The sequence below is a fragment of the Nyctibius grandis genome, chromosome 28 (assembly GCF_013368605.1).
Source record: "Nyctibius grandis isolate bNycGra1 chromosome 28, bNycGra1.pri, whole genome shotgun sequence".
Classification (NCBI taxonomy): Eukaryota; Metazoa; Chordata; class Aves; order Nyctibiiformes; family Nyctibiidae; genus Nyctibius; species Nyctibius grandis.
Genome location: NC_090685.1, coordinates 2,612,175 through 2,626,531, shown reverse-complemented (window position 1 = coordinate 2,626,531; position 14,357 = coordinate 2,612,175). Strand labels below are relative to the sequence as shown.

Below are 14,357 nucleotides of genomic sequence, written 5' to 3'. Positions count from 1 at the left end.
CCCTTCTCTGGACTCGCTCCAGCACCTCAAGGTCTTTCTTGTCGTGAGGGGCCCAGAACTGCACCCAGGATTCGAGGTGCGGCCTCACCAGTGCCGAGCACAGGAGGACGATCCCTGCCCTAGTCCTGCTGGCCACACTATTTATAATTAGTCGCTATTATTCAGCCTGCAGCCCCAGCATTAGCCTTCTCCCTGGCTGGGAGACTCCGGGCTCCCCCACATACAGGGCCAGGACACAAGAAGAAGGTTAACCCCGAATCTGCCACTGTGCAGCGATGCGAACGCGGCCCTTTCCCATCCCGGTGTGCCTGTGCGGGTGCAGACACTGTGCCGAGAGCTTGGCCACTGCCCGGGGCGCTGGGCTACCACAGCTCGCAGCCCGGTAGAAACACAGTGGGAAATCACATCTCTCGTTAAACCACCCCAACGGCTCCCGGCACCACGCAGCACGTTCCCTGAGGAGACGGGGGACCATGGGGTGGCTGAGAGCTCTCGCCAAGCTCTCGGAGACCCCCCAAGGGCCAAGGGTGGCACGTGAAGGTGACAACACTCAAAGCCACTGCTGCTGCCCAGCCAGGCGGCTATTTTTCCTGGAAAAAGAAAAATACAAAAAGCAAAACATACAACTTTTGAGTTTGGAATCGATGCCCACCCTCCGCTGAGCATCCCAAAGCACGAAGCAAAGGTTATTCAAACCCACCTGGTATCACCAAAGCCACCACAGGCATCAGCACGTCCCTCTCTGCCGCACCCAGCGCAGCACCAGGCACCTTACAAGACTTTTTGTCCCCATCTGAACCCCCACCCCTGTGTCCCCAGCACCCCCAGACCAACATCCCACAGCCTCCAAGCAAAACCCTTCCTTGCCCTGGTAGAAAACACCCCGAGGCACAGCCCAGGTATCACCCACGTACGGATTTTCTACTTCTCCAAGCAAAACCAGGAGACAGATCTTGGCTCCTGCTGGTTGTGATCTGCAACGTTTATTCAACCCCCCCCAAAAAGGCATTTTCACGCAGAATCTTTTGGTTCATAAAAGAAGTTGTTTCCCAGCAGCCACCTGAGAACCCTCCCCTCTAAATAAAGAAATAAAGTGACCCAGGAGTTAGCAAAATAAAACGAACCGTCCAACTCCGACAAAGTGGTTCCTATCGTTTGGTACAAGATGGAAAAATTTGGCAAATAGAGCTGATCTGCAGTTCCCATCTCGCAAGCGCCACAGAGCTGGCTTCGGTCTCCAGCCCTCCGGTTGTCCCTCTGAGGGACAGACACATGTCCTTGTGCTGCAGGACCTGGGGACTCTCCAGGGGGGTGGTCCAAGCCAGGCTGGCGAGAGCTGCCGCATCAGCATGTTTAACTGGGCGATATAAATATAAAACATCGATACAAACGGGTTCTTTGTACAGAAAAATATCATCTCACAAGGCACTGGGGTGACGACTGCGGGCTCCGACTGGGCTTCTCCAGCCGCCGCTGAGCGTCAGAGTGGGAGGACGGAGGGGAAGAAGGGACCGGAGAAGTCCCGGTGCTGCCATCCAAGAGGGGTTTCACCCCACCGCTGCCCCCAAACACCCTGGGAGTTGTTTTTCCCAGCTGGATGGTGCTTTTCCATGGCGGGGGTGGCGTTACCCCGCAGGGCTCCGGTCTCCTCGGGATGGCTTGGGGCTGGGTTTGGCCTGGAGGGAGGTGCATAGATCGGCCGGGGGCTGGGGCTGCTCCCTCTTCATGCCAGCAGCCCCAGCCGGGTCACCTTGGCCGAGAGGAAGGAGTGGATGATGAAGACGATGGTTTTGGGACAGGAGTGAAGGTCCAATTGCTGCAAGAAAGGAACGGAGGGATGTTTGCAATGGGGAGGGCTGGTCCTGGAGCAGCCAGCTCTCTGCTTGCAGTGGGGAGGGCAGGGACCACCCAGAGCCCCCCCAAACCCCACCGCAGCCTTACTGGGGCCCTGGGATGGGCTGTGCACTGCAGGGGCTGCGTGCGGCCAGGGGTGGGTGGGTGAGCCATGCTGCACCCCCGCATGTCGGGCAGGATGGGTGCTGTGTGCAGGGTGGGTGCTCTGCTCCCCCTCTCCCCCCGGGGCTGGTGGGAAGGTGGGTGGAGGGCGGCGAGGGTAAAGCCAACTCACAATCTCTCCCTCTGGGCCACCAAAGTCCAGGTAGAGCATCTTGGCGCCGTCGTCGGAGGACATCTGCAGTTTCTCGAAGGGCTGCTGGAGCAGGATGGTCTTGCTGAGCCCGGGCTCGGTGGTGGAGATGGTGAAGCCCTTGTCGATGTGGATGGACAGGGTGCAATCCTGCCCCTTCCACGTGCAGGCTGGGGACGGGGACAGGGACAGAGGTGAGACGGCGGCCGCCCGCCCTCCGCCCCGGGCCCCCCCAGCTCCCCGCTGACCTGCCGACACCTCCTGGACCAGCTCGGCGGCGCCGTGGGTGCCGTCCACCAGCAGCCGGGTCCAGAGCGCCAGGTCGCGGGGGCTCTCCAGGCTGAAGAGGTGGGTCTGCACGCCCAGGCGGGTCCCGGCGCGCAGCGCGAACGACAGCTCCGGCTCGAACAGCGCCGAGCCCTTGGCCGGCCCCGAGTGCACCAGCCTGCGGCACCGCACCGCGCTCAGCACCGCGCTCAGGCCCGCACCGCGCCCCGCTCGGCGGCGGTGGCTGCGCAGCGGGGCCAGCAGGGGGCGCTGCAGCCCCGCGGATGCGCCCGCGCACCGCCAGCGCCTCCCGCGCGCAGCGCCGCCGGGGGCACCCCCTGTCCTGACACCCTGACACCGCCCCTGGACACCGCCACCAACCCGTGTCCTGCCGCCACCCCGGGACTCTACCATCATCCCAAAAGTCCCTGCGACCACCCAGGGACTCTGCCACCACCCCTGGAGCTCTGCCCTGACCCCCTGCCACCACCCTCAGCCACTGCCACCACCCTGGGGCTCCACCACCACTCCTGGGGCTCTGCCCCGAGCCCCAGTCCCTGCCACCACCCTGAGGCTCTGCCACCACCCCGGGGCTCTGCCACCACCCCTGGGGCTCTACCCTGACCCCCAGTCCTTGCCACCACCCCTGGACACTGCCACCACCCAGGGACTCTGCCCTGACCTCCACCTCTGCCACCACCCCCAGCCACTGCCACCACCCTGGGGCTCCACCACCACCCCTGGGGCTCTGCCCCGAGCCCCAGCCCCTGCCACCACCCTGAGGCTCTGCCACCACCCCGGGGCTCTGCCACCACCCCTGGGGCTCTGCCCTGACCCCCTGCCACCACCCCCAGCCCCTGCCACCACCCCATCCCCCGCGCAGCATAGGAGGGCGCCGGGCCGGTGTCCCCTACCTGGTGGCGATGAGGGGGTAGCTGTGCGTGGGCTTGCCCACGGCGTCGCGGCTCTGCGGCAGGCTGCCGTACAGCAGCAGCTCCTTCTCGGTGAGGACGGCCAAGAGGTTCCTGGTGCCAGCGCTGGGGAGCTGCAAGGGGAGGGGGTCAGGGCCACCGGCAGCGCGGTGGTGAGGGGCAGCAGCGGGTGTGGGAGTACCTGCTCGGTCAGCCAGCCCACGTGCTTGACGTCCCGTCCGGCCACCAAGCTGGCGCCCGCCAGCTGCGCCCGCAGCTCCTCCTTCACCCGCGGCACCAGCGCGCCCGCGTTGGCCTGGATGGCACTGAGCCACGACTGCGCCGTGGCCTCGTCCTTCGCCCGCAGGAAGAGGGCAACGCGCCCGTCGGCCGAGCACACCTCCAGGTACCTGCAGGGACACGGCCTCGCTGGGTCCCCGCCGGCCCTCAGCACCCTGCCACCACCCTGAGGCTCTGCCACCACCCTGGGGCTCTGCCCTGACCCCCATCCCTGCCACCACCCCCAGACACTGCCACCACCCTGGGGCTCTGCCCTGACCCCCTGCCACCACCCCTGGACACTGCCACCACCCTGGGGCTCTGCCCTGACCCCCTGCCACCACACCTGGACACTGCCACCACCCTGGGGCCCTGCCACCACCCCTGGTGGCATTGCCACCCCCAGCCACCATGCCCTGACCTGTGCTCCGGGTCGGCAGGGAGGCACTTGCGGGACACGTAGCACATCTTCAGAGGCACAGTCCTGCCCTCCCGGAGCTCCCGAGGGGGTAGGAGAGGGGACGACCGCTTCTGCAGGGCGGAGGGAGAGGGGTCCCAGCTGACCGTTGCCCCCGAGGAGGAGTTCTTGAAGTAGGGGGAGATCTCCTTCATGTACTTCACTGGAAGAGAGGCAGCACCCGGCTGAGAGCATGGCACGGGCCATGGCGGCCTCACCCTGCCCACCAGCACCCATCTGCACCCCTGAAACCCCTTGCACCCTCCCTGAACCGGAGCTGGTACCTCTGCTACTTCCCTGGAGCCATCACCCATGGGTGCTGCAGCGGGTCCTCTGCCCAGCACCCCTGTGGGTGTGGGGAGGGGATGGCACTGGTGGGCGAGGTTGTACCAGAAGGTGACATGGCACCTAGGACCCTCGCAGTGCCTCTGCCTGACCATCCCAGCCCAGGGAGCCACCCAGGAGGGGTAAAAATGGCCTTTTGCCCCTTTTTTCTTTCCTCTAACCCAGACCAGTCACAGATCCAAGGCTGATGGGGTCTCCAGGGTGGCACACAGAGGCAGGGGGTGGGGAATGGGCAGGAGTCCCAGGCCAAAATTACACAGTCCAGACTGTGCTGGTACAGCCGGTCCCCCCGCCAGCTGGGAACAGCAGCTTTCAAATCCCATGGCTTGGCCCCAGGAGAAGCCTCACGCCGCGTGCTCGCAGCTCGCATAGCCCTGCCCCAGGAGTTACCATCCAGGACAAGAAACCAGCTCTCCGTCCCCAGCGAGGCTGGCTCGGGAGCCAGAGCCCTCAGAACCACGCTGGGACGGCAGCCAGCTCCCGAGGTTTAGGGGAAGGGGGAGACAAAGTCACCGCAAATTGATGGGGCCCCGTAGCTACAGCCTGAACACTAGCTCAGCAGCACCAACCAAAAAGCTTTGACTGAGAAAGGGAGGATGCCCCGCACGGCGCAGCCCAGTGGGACCAGTTCTGGTACAAAGGCAAGTGTAGGGTCCTGCACCTGGGGAGGAATAACCCCATGCACCAGTACAGGCTGGGGGCTGACCTGCTGGAAAGCAGCTCTGTAGAGAAGGACCTGGGAGTGCTGGGGGACAAGTTCCCCATGAGCCAACAATGTGCCCTTGGGGCCAGGAAGGCCAATGGTACCTGGGCTGCATGAGGAAGAGTGTGGGCAGCAGGTCGAGGGAAGTTCTCCTCCCCCTCTACACTGCCCTGGTGAGGCCACAGCTGGAGTAACTGGGTCCAGTTCTGGGCCCCCAGTTCAAGAAAGACCAGGAACTACTGGAGAGAGTCCAGCGGAGGGGTACGGAGATGGTCAGAGGGCTGGAGCATCTCTGCTATGAGGAGAGGCTGAGGGAGCTGGGGCTGTTCAGCTGGAGAAGGACAGACTGAGGGGGGATCTTATCAACACAAATACCTTAGGGGCGGGTGTCAAGGGGATGAGGCCAGACTCTTCTCAGTGGTGCCCAGTGACAGGACAAGGGGCAACGGGCACAAACTGAAACATGGGAAGTTCCACCTGAATATGAGGAAAAACTTCTTTGCTCTGAGGGTGCCAGAGCCCTGGCACAGGCTGCCCAGGGAGGGGGGGAGTCTCCTTCTCTGGAGATATTCAAACCCGCCTGGACATGACCCTGTGCTCTGGGTGACCCTGCTTTGGCAGGGGTTGGACTGGATGATCTCCAGAGGTCCCTTCCAACCCCAACCAGCCTGTGATTCTGCAGTCCTGCCCTGGGACAGCGTGGGACCAGCTGGTGGCTCTGGGGAAGGGCTTCCCTTTGGTGGCCCTTGGGGAAAGGATCACGGGACAGACGTTCCTGCTGCCACATCCCCAGCCGTCACCGCTGGTTTCACTCCAGGTCCGAGTCAGCAGCGTGGGTGGCAGGAGGAGGACACGAGCCTGGCTTTGCAGCCAACTCTTGTAGGTGTCTGGTCGGTGGACCAGCTCCATCGCTTCAGCAAAGCTGCAGCAGCCTCATTTTGTGCCAGAAAAAAAAACCCTTTTCCTCTCAGGAGAGAGTCTGCACGCAGAGCCCACCATCCCCATCCTCCACCCACCCACACCACCCACGTGCCCTTCGTTCCCATCCCAGTGAGCTCCCCCCAACCTCTGAACCCTGAGCTCCCACAGGAGCAGTGGGGGGGCCCGGTGGGGCGGCAGAGCCTCACGGGGTGCCCCGCTCTGCCCAGCCCCGGCAGGACGCAGCTATAAACGGCCGCGAGGCCGCTGCGGCACTGGGTCAGGTTACCCTGCGCGGTGGCCGGGGCCACCAGCCTCGTGCCCTGCACATCCCGCTATAAATAACCACCGCGGTCCCACAGGCATTCGAGGCGGGCTGGATTTTACCCCGACTCATCAACCTTGGCAGCGGGGACTGGCCATTATCCCAGTGCCTGGGAACTAACTGGAGCTCAGAAAGATATCGTTCAGCCGCTGAAACCGGAGCAGTGTCCCCACGGCAGCCCACGGCTCCCCGGGCACGCGGAGGATGTCACCGTGCGATGGTGGGGTCACGTCCCCACAGAGCAGAGGGGGAGAGGAGCAGTGCCCGGCCCAGGACAGGGCACGGAGAATCTGGCCATGGCCAGTGCGCGTGCCTCTCCGGCACACGGCTTTAAGGAGGATTTAAGGCTGGTGAGGAAGCACAGACGGACGGGTTCCCGCAGCACGGGGGGATCCCGGGACAGCACAGGGAGCCGGGACGCGATGGGGGCTGCAGTGGTCCCGAGGGAGCTGCACACCCAGGGCCGGGCCATCGTCCCATGGGAACTGCTGTCTCCTCCAACAGCAGCAGGCTGCAGAGACGCACAGCACGGCCGGGGGACACGGCATGACAGTGCCATCCCCAGCACGCTCTGCAGCGGCAGCCACGGCACCTCTGCCCGTCCCTGCAAAGCAAAAACGAAGCCCTGGAGTTTTCCCAGCCTCGGCTTTATAGTGGATTGATTACACTTCTGCCAGTCCCTTCACAGCAGCAGGATCCCCTGGCATTTGTAGAGTCATGGAATGGTTTGGGTTGGAAGGGACCTTAAAGACTGTCTAGTTCCAACCCCCTGCCACGGGCAGGGACACCTTCCACCAGACCAGGTTGCTCCAAGCCCCATCCAACCTGGCCTTGAACACTGCCAGGGAGGGGGCAGCCACAGCTTCTCTGGGCAACCTGGGCCAGGGTCTCACCACCCTCACAGCAAAGAATTTCTGCCTAATATCTAATCTAAATCTCCCCTCTTTCAGTTTAAAACCGTTCCCTCTCATCCTATCACTCCATGCCCTTGTCAAAAGCCCCTCTCCAGCTTTCCTGTAGCCCTTTCAGGCACTGGAAGGTGCTAGAAGGTCTCCCTGGAGCCTTCTCTTCTCCAGGCTGAACAGCCCCAACTCTCTCAGCCTGTCTCCAGAGCAGAGGGGCTCCAGCCCTCTGAGCATCTTCTGGCCTCCTCTGGACTCGCTCCAACAGCTCCATGCCCTTCTTCTGTTGGGGGCCCAGAGCTGGACGCAGCACTGCAGGGGGGGTCTCCCGAGAGCGGAGCAGAGGGGCAGAATCCCCTCCCTCGCCCTGCTGGCCACGCTGTTGGGGATGCAGCCCAGGACACGGGTGGCTTTCTGGGCTGCAAGCGCACGTTGCCAGCTCATGTTGAGCTTCTCGTCAACCACCACCCCCAAGTCCTTCTCCTCAGGGCTGCTCTCAATCCTTTCTCTGCCCAGCCTGTATTTGTGCTTGGGATTGCCCCGACCCACGTGCAGGACCTTGCACTTGGCCTTGTTGAACTTCATGCAGTTCGCACAGGCCCAGCTCTCCAGCCTGCCCAGGTCCCTCTGGATGGCATCCCTTTCCTCCAGCGTGTCAACCGCACCACACCTCTTGGTGTCACATTTAACGGATTCATTAATTACACCCATCTCATTAAAGCAAACGCCTCGGACCATATTACGCATCATCTCTGCTACTGAGAACTGTAATTCTTGTACCGGTGTTTTGGTGGGTTTTTCAACGAACACCTTGCGGCGCTGGGGCTCCCAGGCTGGCGCCCTCTTCTCCTCAGCCAGCACCCTCCCCAAACCACTGGGCACACACACTGCACCCCCAGCAGCCACAGGGCCCTCCCCGTGCCTGCTGGGCAAACCCGCGCAGTCCCCAAAGCCCCTCTGCCTCCACGCCGGCTCTCTGCTGCCCCGGGGAGACAGCCTGGCCCGCTCAGCTTCTCCAGCACGGAGCAGAGCGGACAAACAGGACCTCTATCCACTCGGGGTTTTGCACCGAATGACACTTTATTTTAGGTTTTAAGGGAACAGTAGAAGTCTCTTGGGGAGGCCACATGTGAGCAGCTGCCTGTGGCATCACCGGAGCACCGCGTGCACCCCGAGCCTGCAGCAAGCTGCATCGGGGACGCAGTTAACCAAAGGCCCAAGTCTGCCCTGCTCTCCTGTCTCTGTTACAGTTGTTTTTTTTTCTCCTCGGTACTCCAGAAAAGGGGCAAAACCATCAAAATCCCTCGGTTTTACTTCTTGGCTAACAGATCGTCCCCCTCCACCAGCCCATCCCTCCCCAGGATGGGGAACAAGCCCAAACCAAGCATCGCTGCGCCCTCAATCCTGCATCACCAGCACCTGCCCCACGCACGTGCTCGTGGCTCAGCACCGCCTGAAGCCAAGCTCCTGACCCCGGAGGGCTTTGCCAAGGAGCCACAAACCTTCCTCCAGCCAGGAAAGCAGCCCCAGCCCCAGGGACACCCAGCAGCAGGCTCGAGAGCACCCGTCTGCTGCTCAGGCCACCCGCCGGGTGCTGGCACACTCTGCTTCAGCCCGGAGATTCACGGCGGAGAGGTTTAAGCCCGCGCTGCCACTCAAGGGTAGGATGGGTCTCACTGGTTCCCCCCTGAGAGCCTGCCAGCAGCATCCATACGGTGTTGTAAGTCAAAAAAGTCCAACCATAAAGGTGGCCATCACATCAGGAAGGCTTCCAGAGAGGTCCTGGAGATCCAGCGCTGGCCCTAAGAGATGCTAAGCCCATCTCCAGCTGGGCCCTCTCTGCCTCAGGACTAACGACGCAAAATTAACACGTGAAATCAGGGGAGTCAGCAAACACACATCCCAAAGAGACGCTCTGAAACAACCTGTAAACTTCAAGCCAACGCTGTGACGTGCTTCAAGGCTCAACGCAGGGGCTGTCACAGCCACCCTGTCCCGCATCCCACCCAGGGACTGTCCCCTGCCCCCAGCTCCAAGCATGAAGAAGGCAGAAGCTGCTGGTCCCAGCTGCCTCGACTCAAACCTTCTACCCCACAGAGGAAGATGCCATGGGATGCTGCAGGGTGGAGGTGCCACCACTGTCCCTCCTGCCCCTGTCCCAGCCCTCAGTGTCAAATGCCATGTCCCAGCTCTTTCCTAAATATTCACCTGTGCTGCACGGCCAGCGGTGACCCATGGGCTGAGGGATCCCAAGGAGATCATGGGACAACTCTCCATGTCTCCACAGGAGGAGAAACATCCCCAGAAAACTCCCCGGGGAAAGCAAAGCTTCAGGGCAGTGAGGTGTGGAGGAGGTAGGAGGACATGGACCCTCACTGCCTCTCTGCATCATCCTAGGGCAGGTCCAAAGCCTCCGTTTCTGCTTTGGTTTGTCACCATGTTTAAACCATGAGAGCACACATGGCGCTGCCGAGGGCAAAGCCCAGCTGCTCAGAGCCTGAGGACCATCACAGCTGCCAGAAGACATTCGCTTCAGTGAAGAAGTTGTTCTCTACAGAAAGGGCAGCTCATCTCCACCTCCCGCAGGACCTCTAGCAGAAAGGAAACCCACGCCAAAGTAAAGGATGAAAAGAAAATAACAGAGAGAGGGTGGTCTGAGAACAGCAGCAACGGGGAGGAATTTTGCAGACTCCCAGAGAAAGAGGCTCTTGTATTTCTCTTTGGTCAAAAGAGAAAAAAAAAAAACAACCAACCCCACCACCAACCCTATCTGCTCCCAGCAGCTGTGCAGAGCAGCACATTCCTCCGGCTGAACCGTGGTCCTGCGGCTCCCAGGAGAGGAGGAACCCACAGCAGAAAGGGCTGAGCGAAGCTAAAAATGAAAATCTGGAGCTGAGACAACCCGGGGAAGGCGCAGGAAGGCGAGAGCCATGGCAGTCGCTGGCAGCAGGAGCCACAGAGCTCTTCTTTGTCCCGGCAGAGCCCAAGAGCGCTGCTCCCAAATAAAACTTCCCTTTGGGATCTGCAGCACTACAACTGCATCAGGAAGGGTCTCTGGTGCTGAGACCCTCCTGGTTAGGTGGGGTGGCCCAAGGGGCTGGTCAGCGGTGAGGGGAGGGGAAGGGTCCCATCCTGGGGGACACACCCTGGGGGCTCACCCCTGCCCGGCCAAGCACGAACAGGCATGATGTGAAGTGTAACAGGAGAAAAGCTGGGTCCCTGCTCCCACGGTCCCAGCCCTCACCCGCTCCCCAGGCGGGGTTCGGGGGCTCCCGCAGCCTGCCAGCCCCCGCAGAGCTGGGAGACACCAGGACCAGCTGCCCTGTGCCAAGAGGGAGCCCATTCCATCCTCCGGGACAGCGAGGGCTGCGACCCCTGGGATGTTTGTAGCCTCAGCTGCCAGATCGGGGGGGGTTCAGCTGCCGGACACCCCCCAGCTCCTGCAGCTGCACTCCCTGCCTGCACCCCGCAGTCTGCTCCTCCCGCCTGCCTCAAATCCGCCCCTGCAAACCAAAAGGTGCCCAGCCAGGAGTGGGATGTTGGCGTACCCCCACCCAGCTGGTGTGAGCCTGCAGAGCCGCACAGCCCCGCTCCGGCCGAAGATGTGGGTTTAAATGACAATCACAGGAAAAGCAGAAAGTTCTCCATGGCCCCAGGAACCACCGACCCCAGGGTGACACCGTACGATAGAAGAGTCGCAAACCCCATAAACCCACCCCACGCCTCCCACCCTGCCTGCCCGCGGTCCTGCAGCGGAGGGACGGAGCCGCTGGGCATTGAGCACATGGTTCTCCTGCTCTGGAGGGAGATGCCAGCAGTTACCTCCAGCTCTCCAGATGAGCTGATAAACCAGCCTGCTCATGTTGTTTCCCATCTGAAAGAGTATGCAAATGCATATGCAGATGATGTGCCACCTCTATGCTCCCAGCACATCGCCAGGAAAAATGGGGATCGGCCCCCCAGAAGCAGGAGGACCCTCGTCCCCTCTCACATCCTCATCTCCTACCTTCCAAGACCACCTCCTTGCCCGTCTTCTTCAATGCCTGCACCGCCTCGTCGTGCGTCGCCTCGGACAGGTCGGTCCCGTTGACGGAGAGGATGGCGTCCCCCACGTACAGCGCCTCAGTCTGATCCGCTGCCAGCCCCTTAAATATCTTGGAGATCAAGATGGGCATTTTATTCTCTCGGCCACCTTGAAACAGAAGAGAAACGAAGCGGTTGTGGCTGTTGGAGCACATGGAGGAGTGGGTGGGGAGGGGGATGCTCAGGTACCCACTGGCCCCAGCAAGACTGAGCCCTTCTCCCGGCACTCAGCCACACCGTGCCGGGACATCCCGCTGCCCCATTGCCTCGGATGCCCATGGCACGCTTGTAACGGGAGCCAAAATACCACGAGGCTTTACAGCAGATGAAGATCATAGAGTTGTTTTGGTTGGAAAGGAACGATTGCTCCAAAACCACTCTGAACGGACGCAGATTTTCTCACAGAGCAAACACGTACCCTGGCCATCTCCCCATCCATTTTGGCAGGAAAGCATATCTTCATTCCCATTATTAATCGTGTGTGCTGAGCACCCATCCCTGCTCTGAGGACTTCACGATCTAAATAGATAAGGCAGCTGAATGTTTTTGGAGAGGCAAAAGAGCCAGGGAGAAGTGAACCAATCCGGCTGTTTGCTCCTCTCCGCCCTATTTACCTGCTGCTCCCCGTTCTCCAGCCTAAAAGGATCCTATTCAAACCCCTCAGCGGCTCAAGGAGATCAATTTGCACGTTAACTTTTGAACCCACGGGGAGATCCAAGCAGCGCTGCTGCCTGCGTGCCAGGGAGCGAGCAGGAGTGAGCAGCCACCACCGAGCCCCAGCCCGGGCAGGGGCTCGGCAGCCCCCGACGTGCCCCACACCCCAGGACGTGCCCCATGCCCCAGGACGTGCCCTACGCCCCAGGACGGCCTGTCCCGAGGAGCCTCCATGAGATCACTTCTCATCCCGGAGGGAGATGTTGAGCCCAGCCTGTTGTCACCACCCGTCCCGGGACTGTTCCCAGCCAGTGCCACAGGCATTTCCTCGCTCAGACGCCTGCCAAGGGCTCCGGTTATCAGCTGTCAGAGGCCCCCGCGGGGGCTGCTCCGAGCTGCCCAGCCCGTCCTTACCAGCAGCGGCTCCTCGCCCAGGCTCCCAGGGCCAGGAGCCTCGGCCAGCCCGGCGCCCGTCCCCTCGCCATGTCCCAACTCAAGGCACCTCACCCCCACCCCGGGCTGCGGTGAAGCATCCCTGGGTGAAACACATGTTACCGGGGAAGCGTCAGCAGCCCGGGTGAGGAGGAGCGATGCCTTCGCCCAGCAGCGGCACTGGCACCCATAACAGCTTCTAGCTCCCAGTTTGGATGGCGACTACTTGGTTTCCACATACGTCACTGCAAAAAATACAGTTTTAACTGAACCAAGTGACGTTTCTCCTCTCCTAGGAGAGCCACGGACCTAGCAATAACTTGGCAGCTGAGGGGTTATTCCGAAGGGGGCTTTATGCTTCCCAAAAAAGGGCTGGCAGTCGGGCACCCCGCAGGCACAGCCAGCGGCACTGTTTCCATCCAGTCCCAGCACCCATGGCAAAACCTCCCCACTTGCAGAGGGAGCTGGAGGCTGCGGCTGCGTCCCCTCCGAGCTGGGAGAAGCCACGTCAGGAGGCGAGAGCCGCTCCGGGGCTTCCGAGCCCGCTGCCCGCACACGGAGTTACCAACCCTCTCGCCCACGCACGGCGACGGCCCTTCGCCTGCCTGTTTGCTGCCCATTTCACCCTCCTTTCATGGAGTTTCCAACACGCTCGGAGCCACGTGAAAAGCAAAGGCGGGCAGAAACGTCATCCCTGCCCCAAGAGTTTCCAGCCTGAAGTTCAGGCAAGTCACTGAGGAACGGGACAGCTTGGGAGGGAAAACAGGGATTATAACACGGAGGCTCCCCGCTGCTCAGCTCTGCAGGAGCCGACATCTCCACGCCTGAGCGTGTTGGTTTAACACCCCAGCTCTCGGCACCTCTCCAAGGGGTTGCCAATCGCTTCCTTCTTTTTTCGGACAGTTTAAAAGGGGCACGTCTCAGCGCAGGGGCACAGAGGCGACAAGGACACAGGGGCAGAGCCCTCCCTTTGGCTGCAAAAGGGCAGCTTTTGTGTAACGGGGTACCCTGCGTGTCCCACCTGCCCCACGGGACAGCAAAGGGGCAGCAGGAGCCCCCTGCAGCCCCCCAGCGCCGGGGAGCCCCGCTCCGGCCGGGCACGGTGAGCAGGGTCACCCCAAAGCGCTGCCACTTCCCTGCGCGGGGGATGTCTCGGGTCCCGTCACCGCCACGCGTCCCCCAAGGCTGGGTCCGGGCTGTGCAGACCCCGGCCCCGAGCCCAGCCCCTGCCCCAGCTCCGCTCCCCCCGCGGGGCTCGTTCCAAGCGTGGGAGCGAGCTGCTGGCACGGCGGCAGCAACAGGTCCCGGTGCCGGTGCCTCCCCCCGGCCCCGGGACCCCCCCCCCGCCCCGGTGCTCACCTTTGATGCTGATGCCGAGCCCCCCCACGTCCTGCTTGACGACCCGCACCGTGCGCCGGACGTTGGCGAGCGCCTCGGGCACGGCGGAGCCCGGCTCGGCGCCGTTCAGCTGCGCCGCCGGGGCCTCGCCGGGGCCGCCGCCGGGGCCGGGGCCCTCGGCCGGGCTCACCCCCAGCACGTCCTCGGCCAGGCTGAGCAGGACGCGGAGCCACTGCCCGCCGGGGCCGCGCAGCTCCAGCAGCCCGGTGCGCGGGGCGCGCCTGCCCGCCGCCATCTTCCGCGCCTGCCGCGCCGGCCCCGCCGGCCCGCTCCGCGCCCCGCGCACCGCCCCGCGCCCTCCGCACCGCCCTTCTCCGCGCACCGCCCCGCCCCGCTCCGCGCACCGCGCACCGCTCCGCCGCCGGGCGGCCGGCCGGGGGATCCGCGCTGCGGCCCGGGACGGGGCACGGGGAGGGACCCGGGACCCCAGTGCTCCTCCCTGCGTCCTGGGACAGGGCACTGGGAGGACCCGGTGCTCCCCGTTCTGGCCCGGGATGGGGCACTGGGAGGACCCGGTGCTCCCTGGTGCTCCCCGAT

The 14,357-nt window shown here is 62.8% G+C and overlaps 1 protein-coding gene across 1 annotated transcript; it reads right to left on the bottom strand.

Moving 5' to 3' along the window:
* Nucleotides 1–953: 953 nt before the first annotated feature.
* On the bottom strand, nucleotides 954–14,075 carry SNTA1 (syntrophin alpha 1). Its single transcript, XM_068419623.1, has 8 exons — nucleotides 13,782–14,075; nucleotides 11,260–11,445; nucleotides 4,025–4,223; nucleotides 3,527–3,734; nucleotides 3,328–3,458; nucleotides 2,395–2,591; nucleotides 2,129–2,316; nucleotides 954–1,816 (listed from the first exon to the last, which is right to left on the bottom strand). The coding sequence occupies exons 1-8, from the start codon at nucleotides 14,053–14,055 to the stop codon at nucleotides 1,724–1,726; spliced, it is 1,476 nt and encodes a 491-aa protein (XP_068275724.1). The 5' UTR covers nucleotides 14,056–14,075; the 3' UTR covers nucleotides 954–1,723.
* Nucleotides 14,076–14,357: the final 282 nt, after the last annotated feature.

Coding starts and splice junctions, on each gene's coding strand:
- SNTA1 (XM_068419623.1), bottom strand. CDS start 14,055: ATGGCGGCGGGCAGGCGCGCCCCGCGCACCGGGCTGCTGGAGCTGCGC. Junction 11,446..13,781: donor GCTCGGCATCAGCATCAAAG/GTGAGCACCGGG, acceptor TTCTGTTTCAAG/GTGGCCGAGAGAATAAAATG. Junction 4,224..11,259: donor CAAGGAGGTGGTCTTGGAAG/GTAGGAGATGAG, acceptor CCTCTCTTCCAG/TGAAGTACATGAAGGAGATC.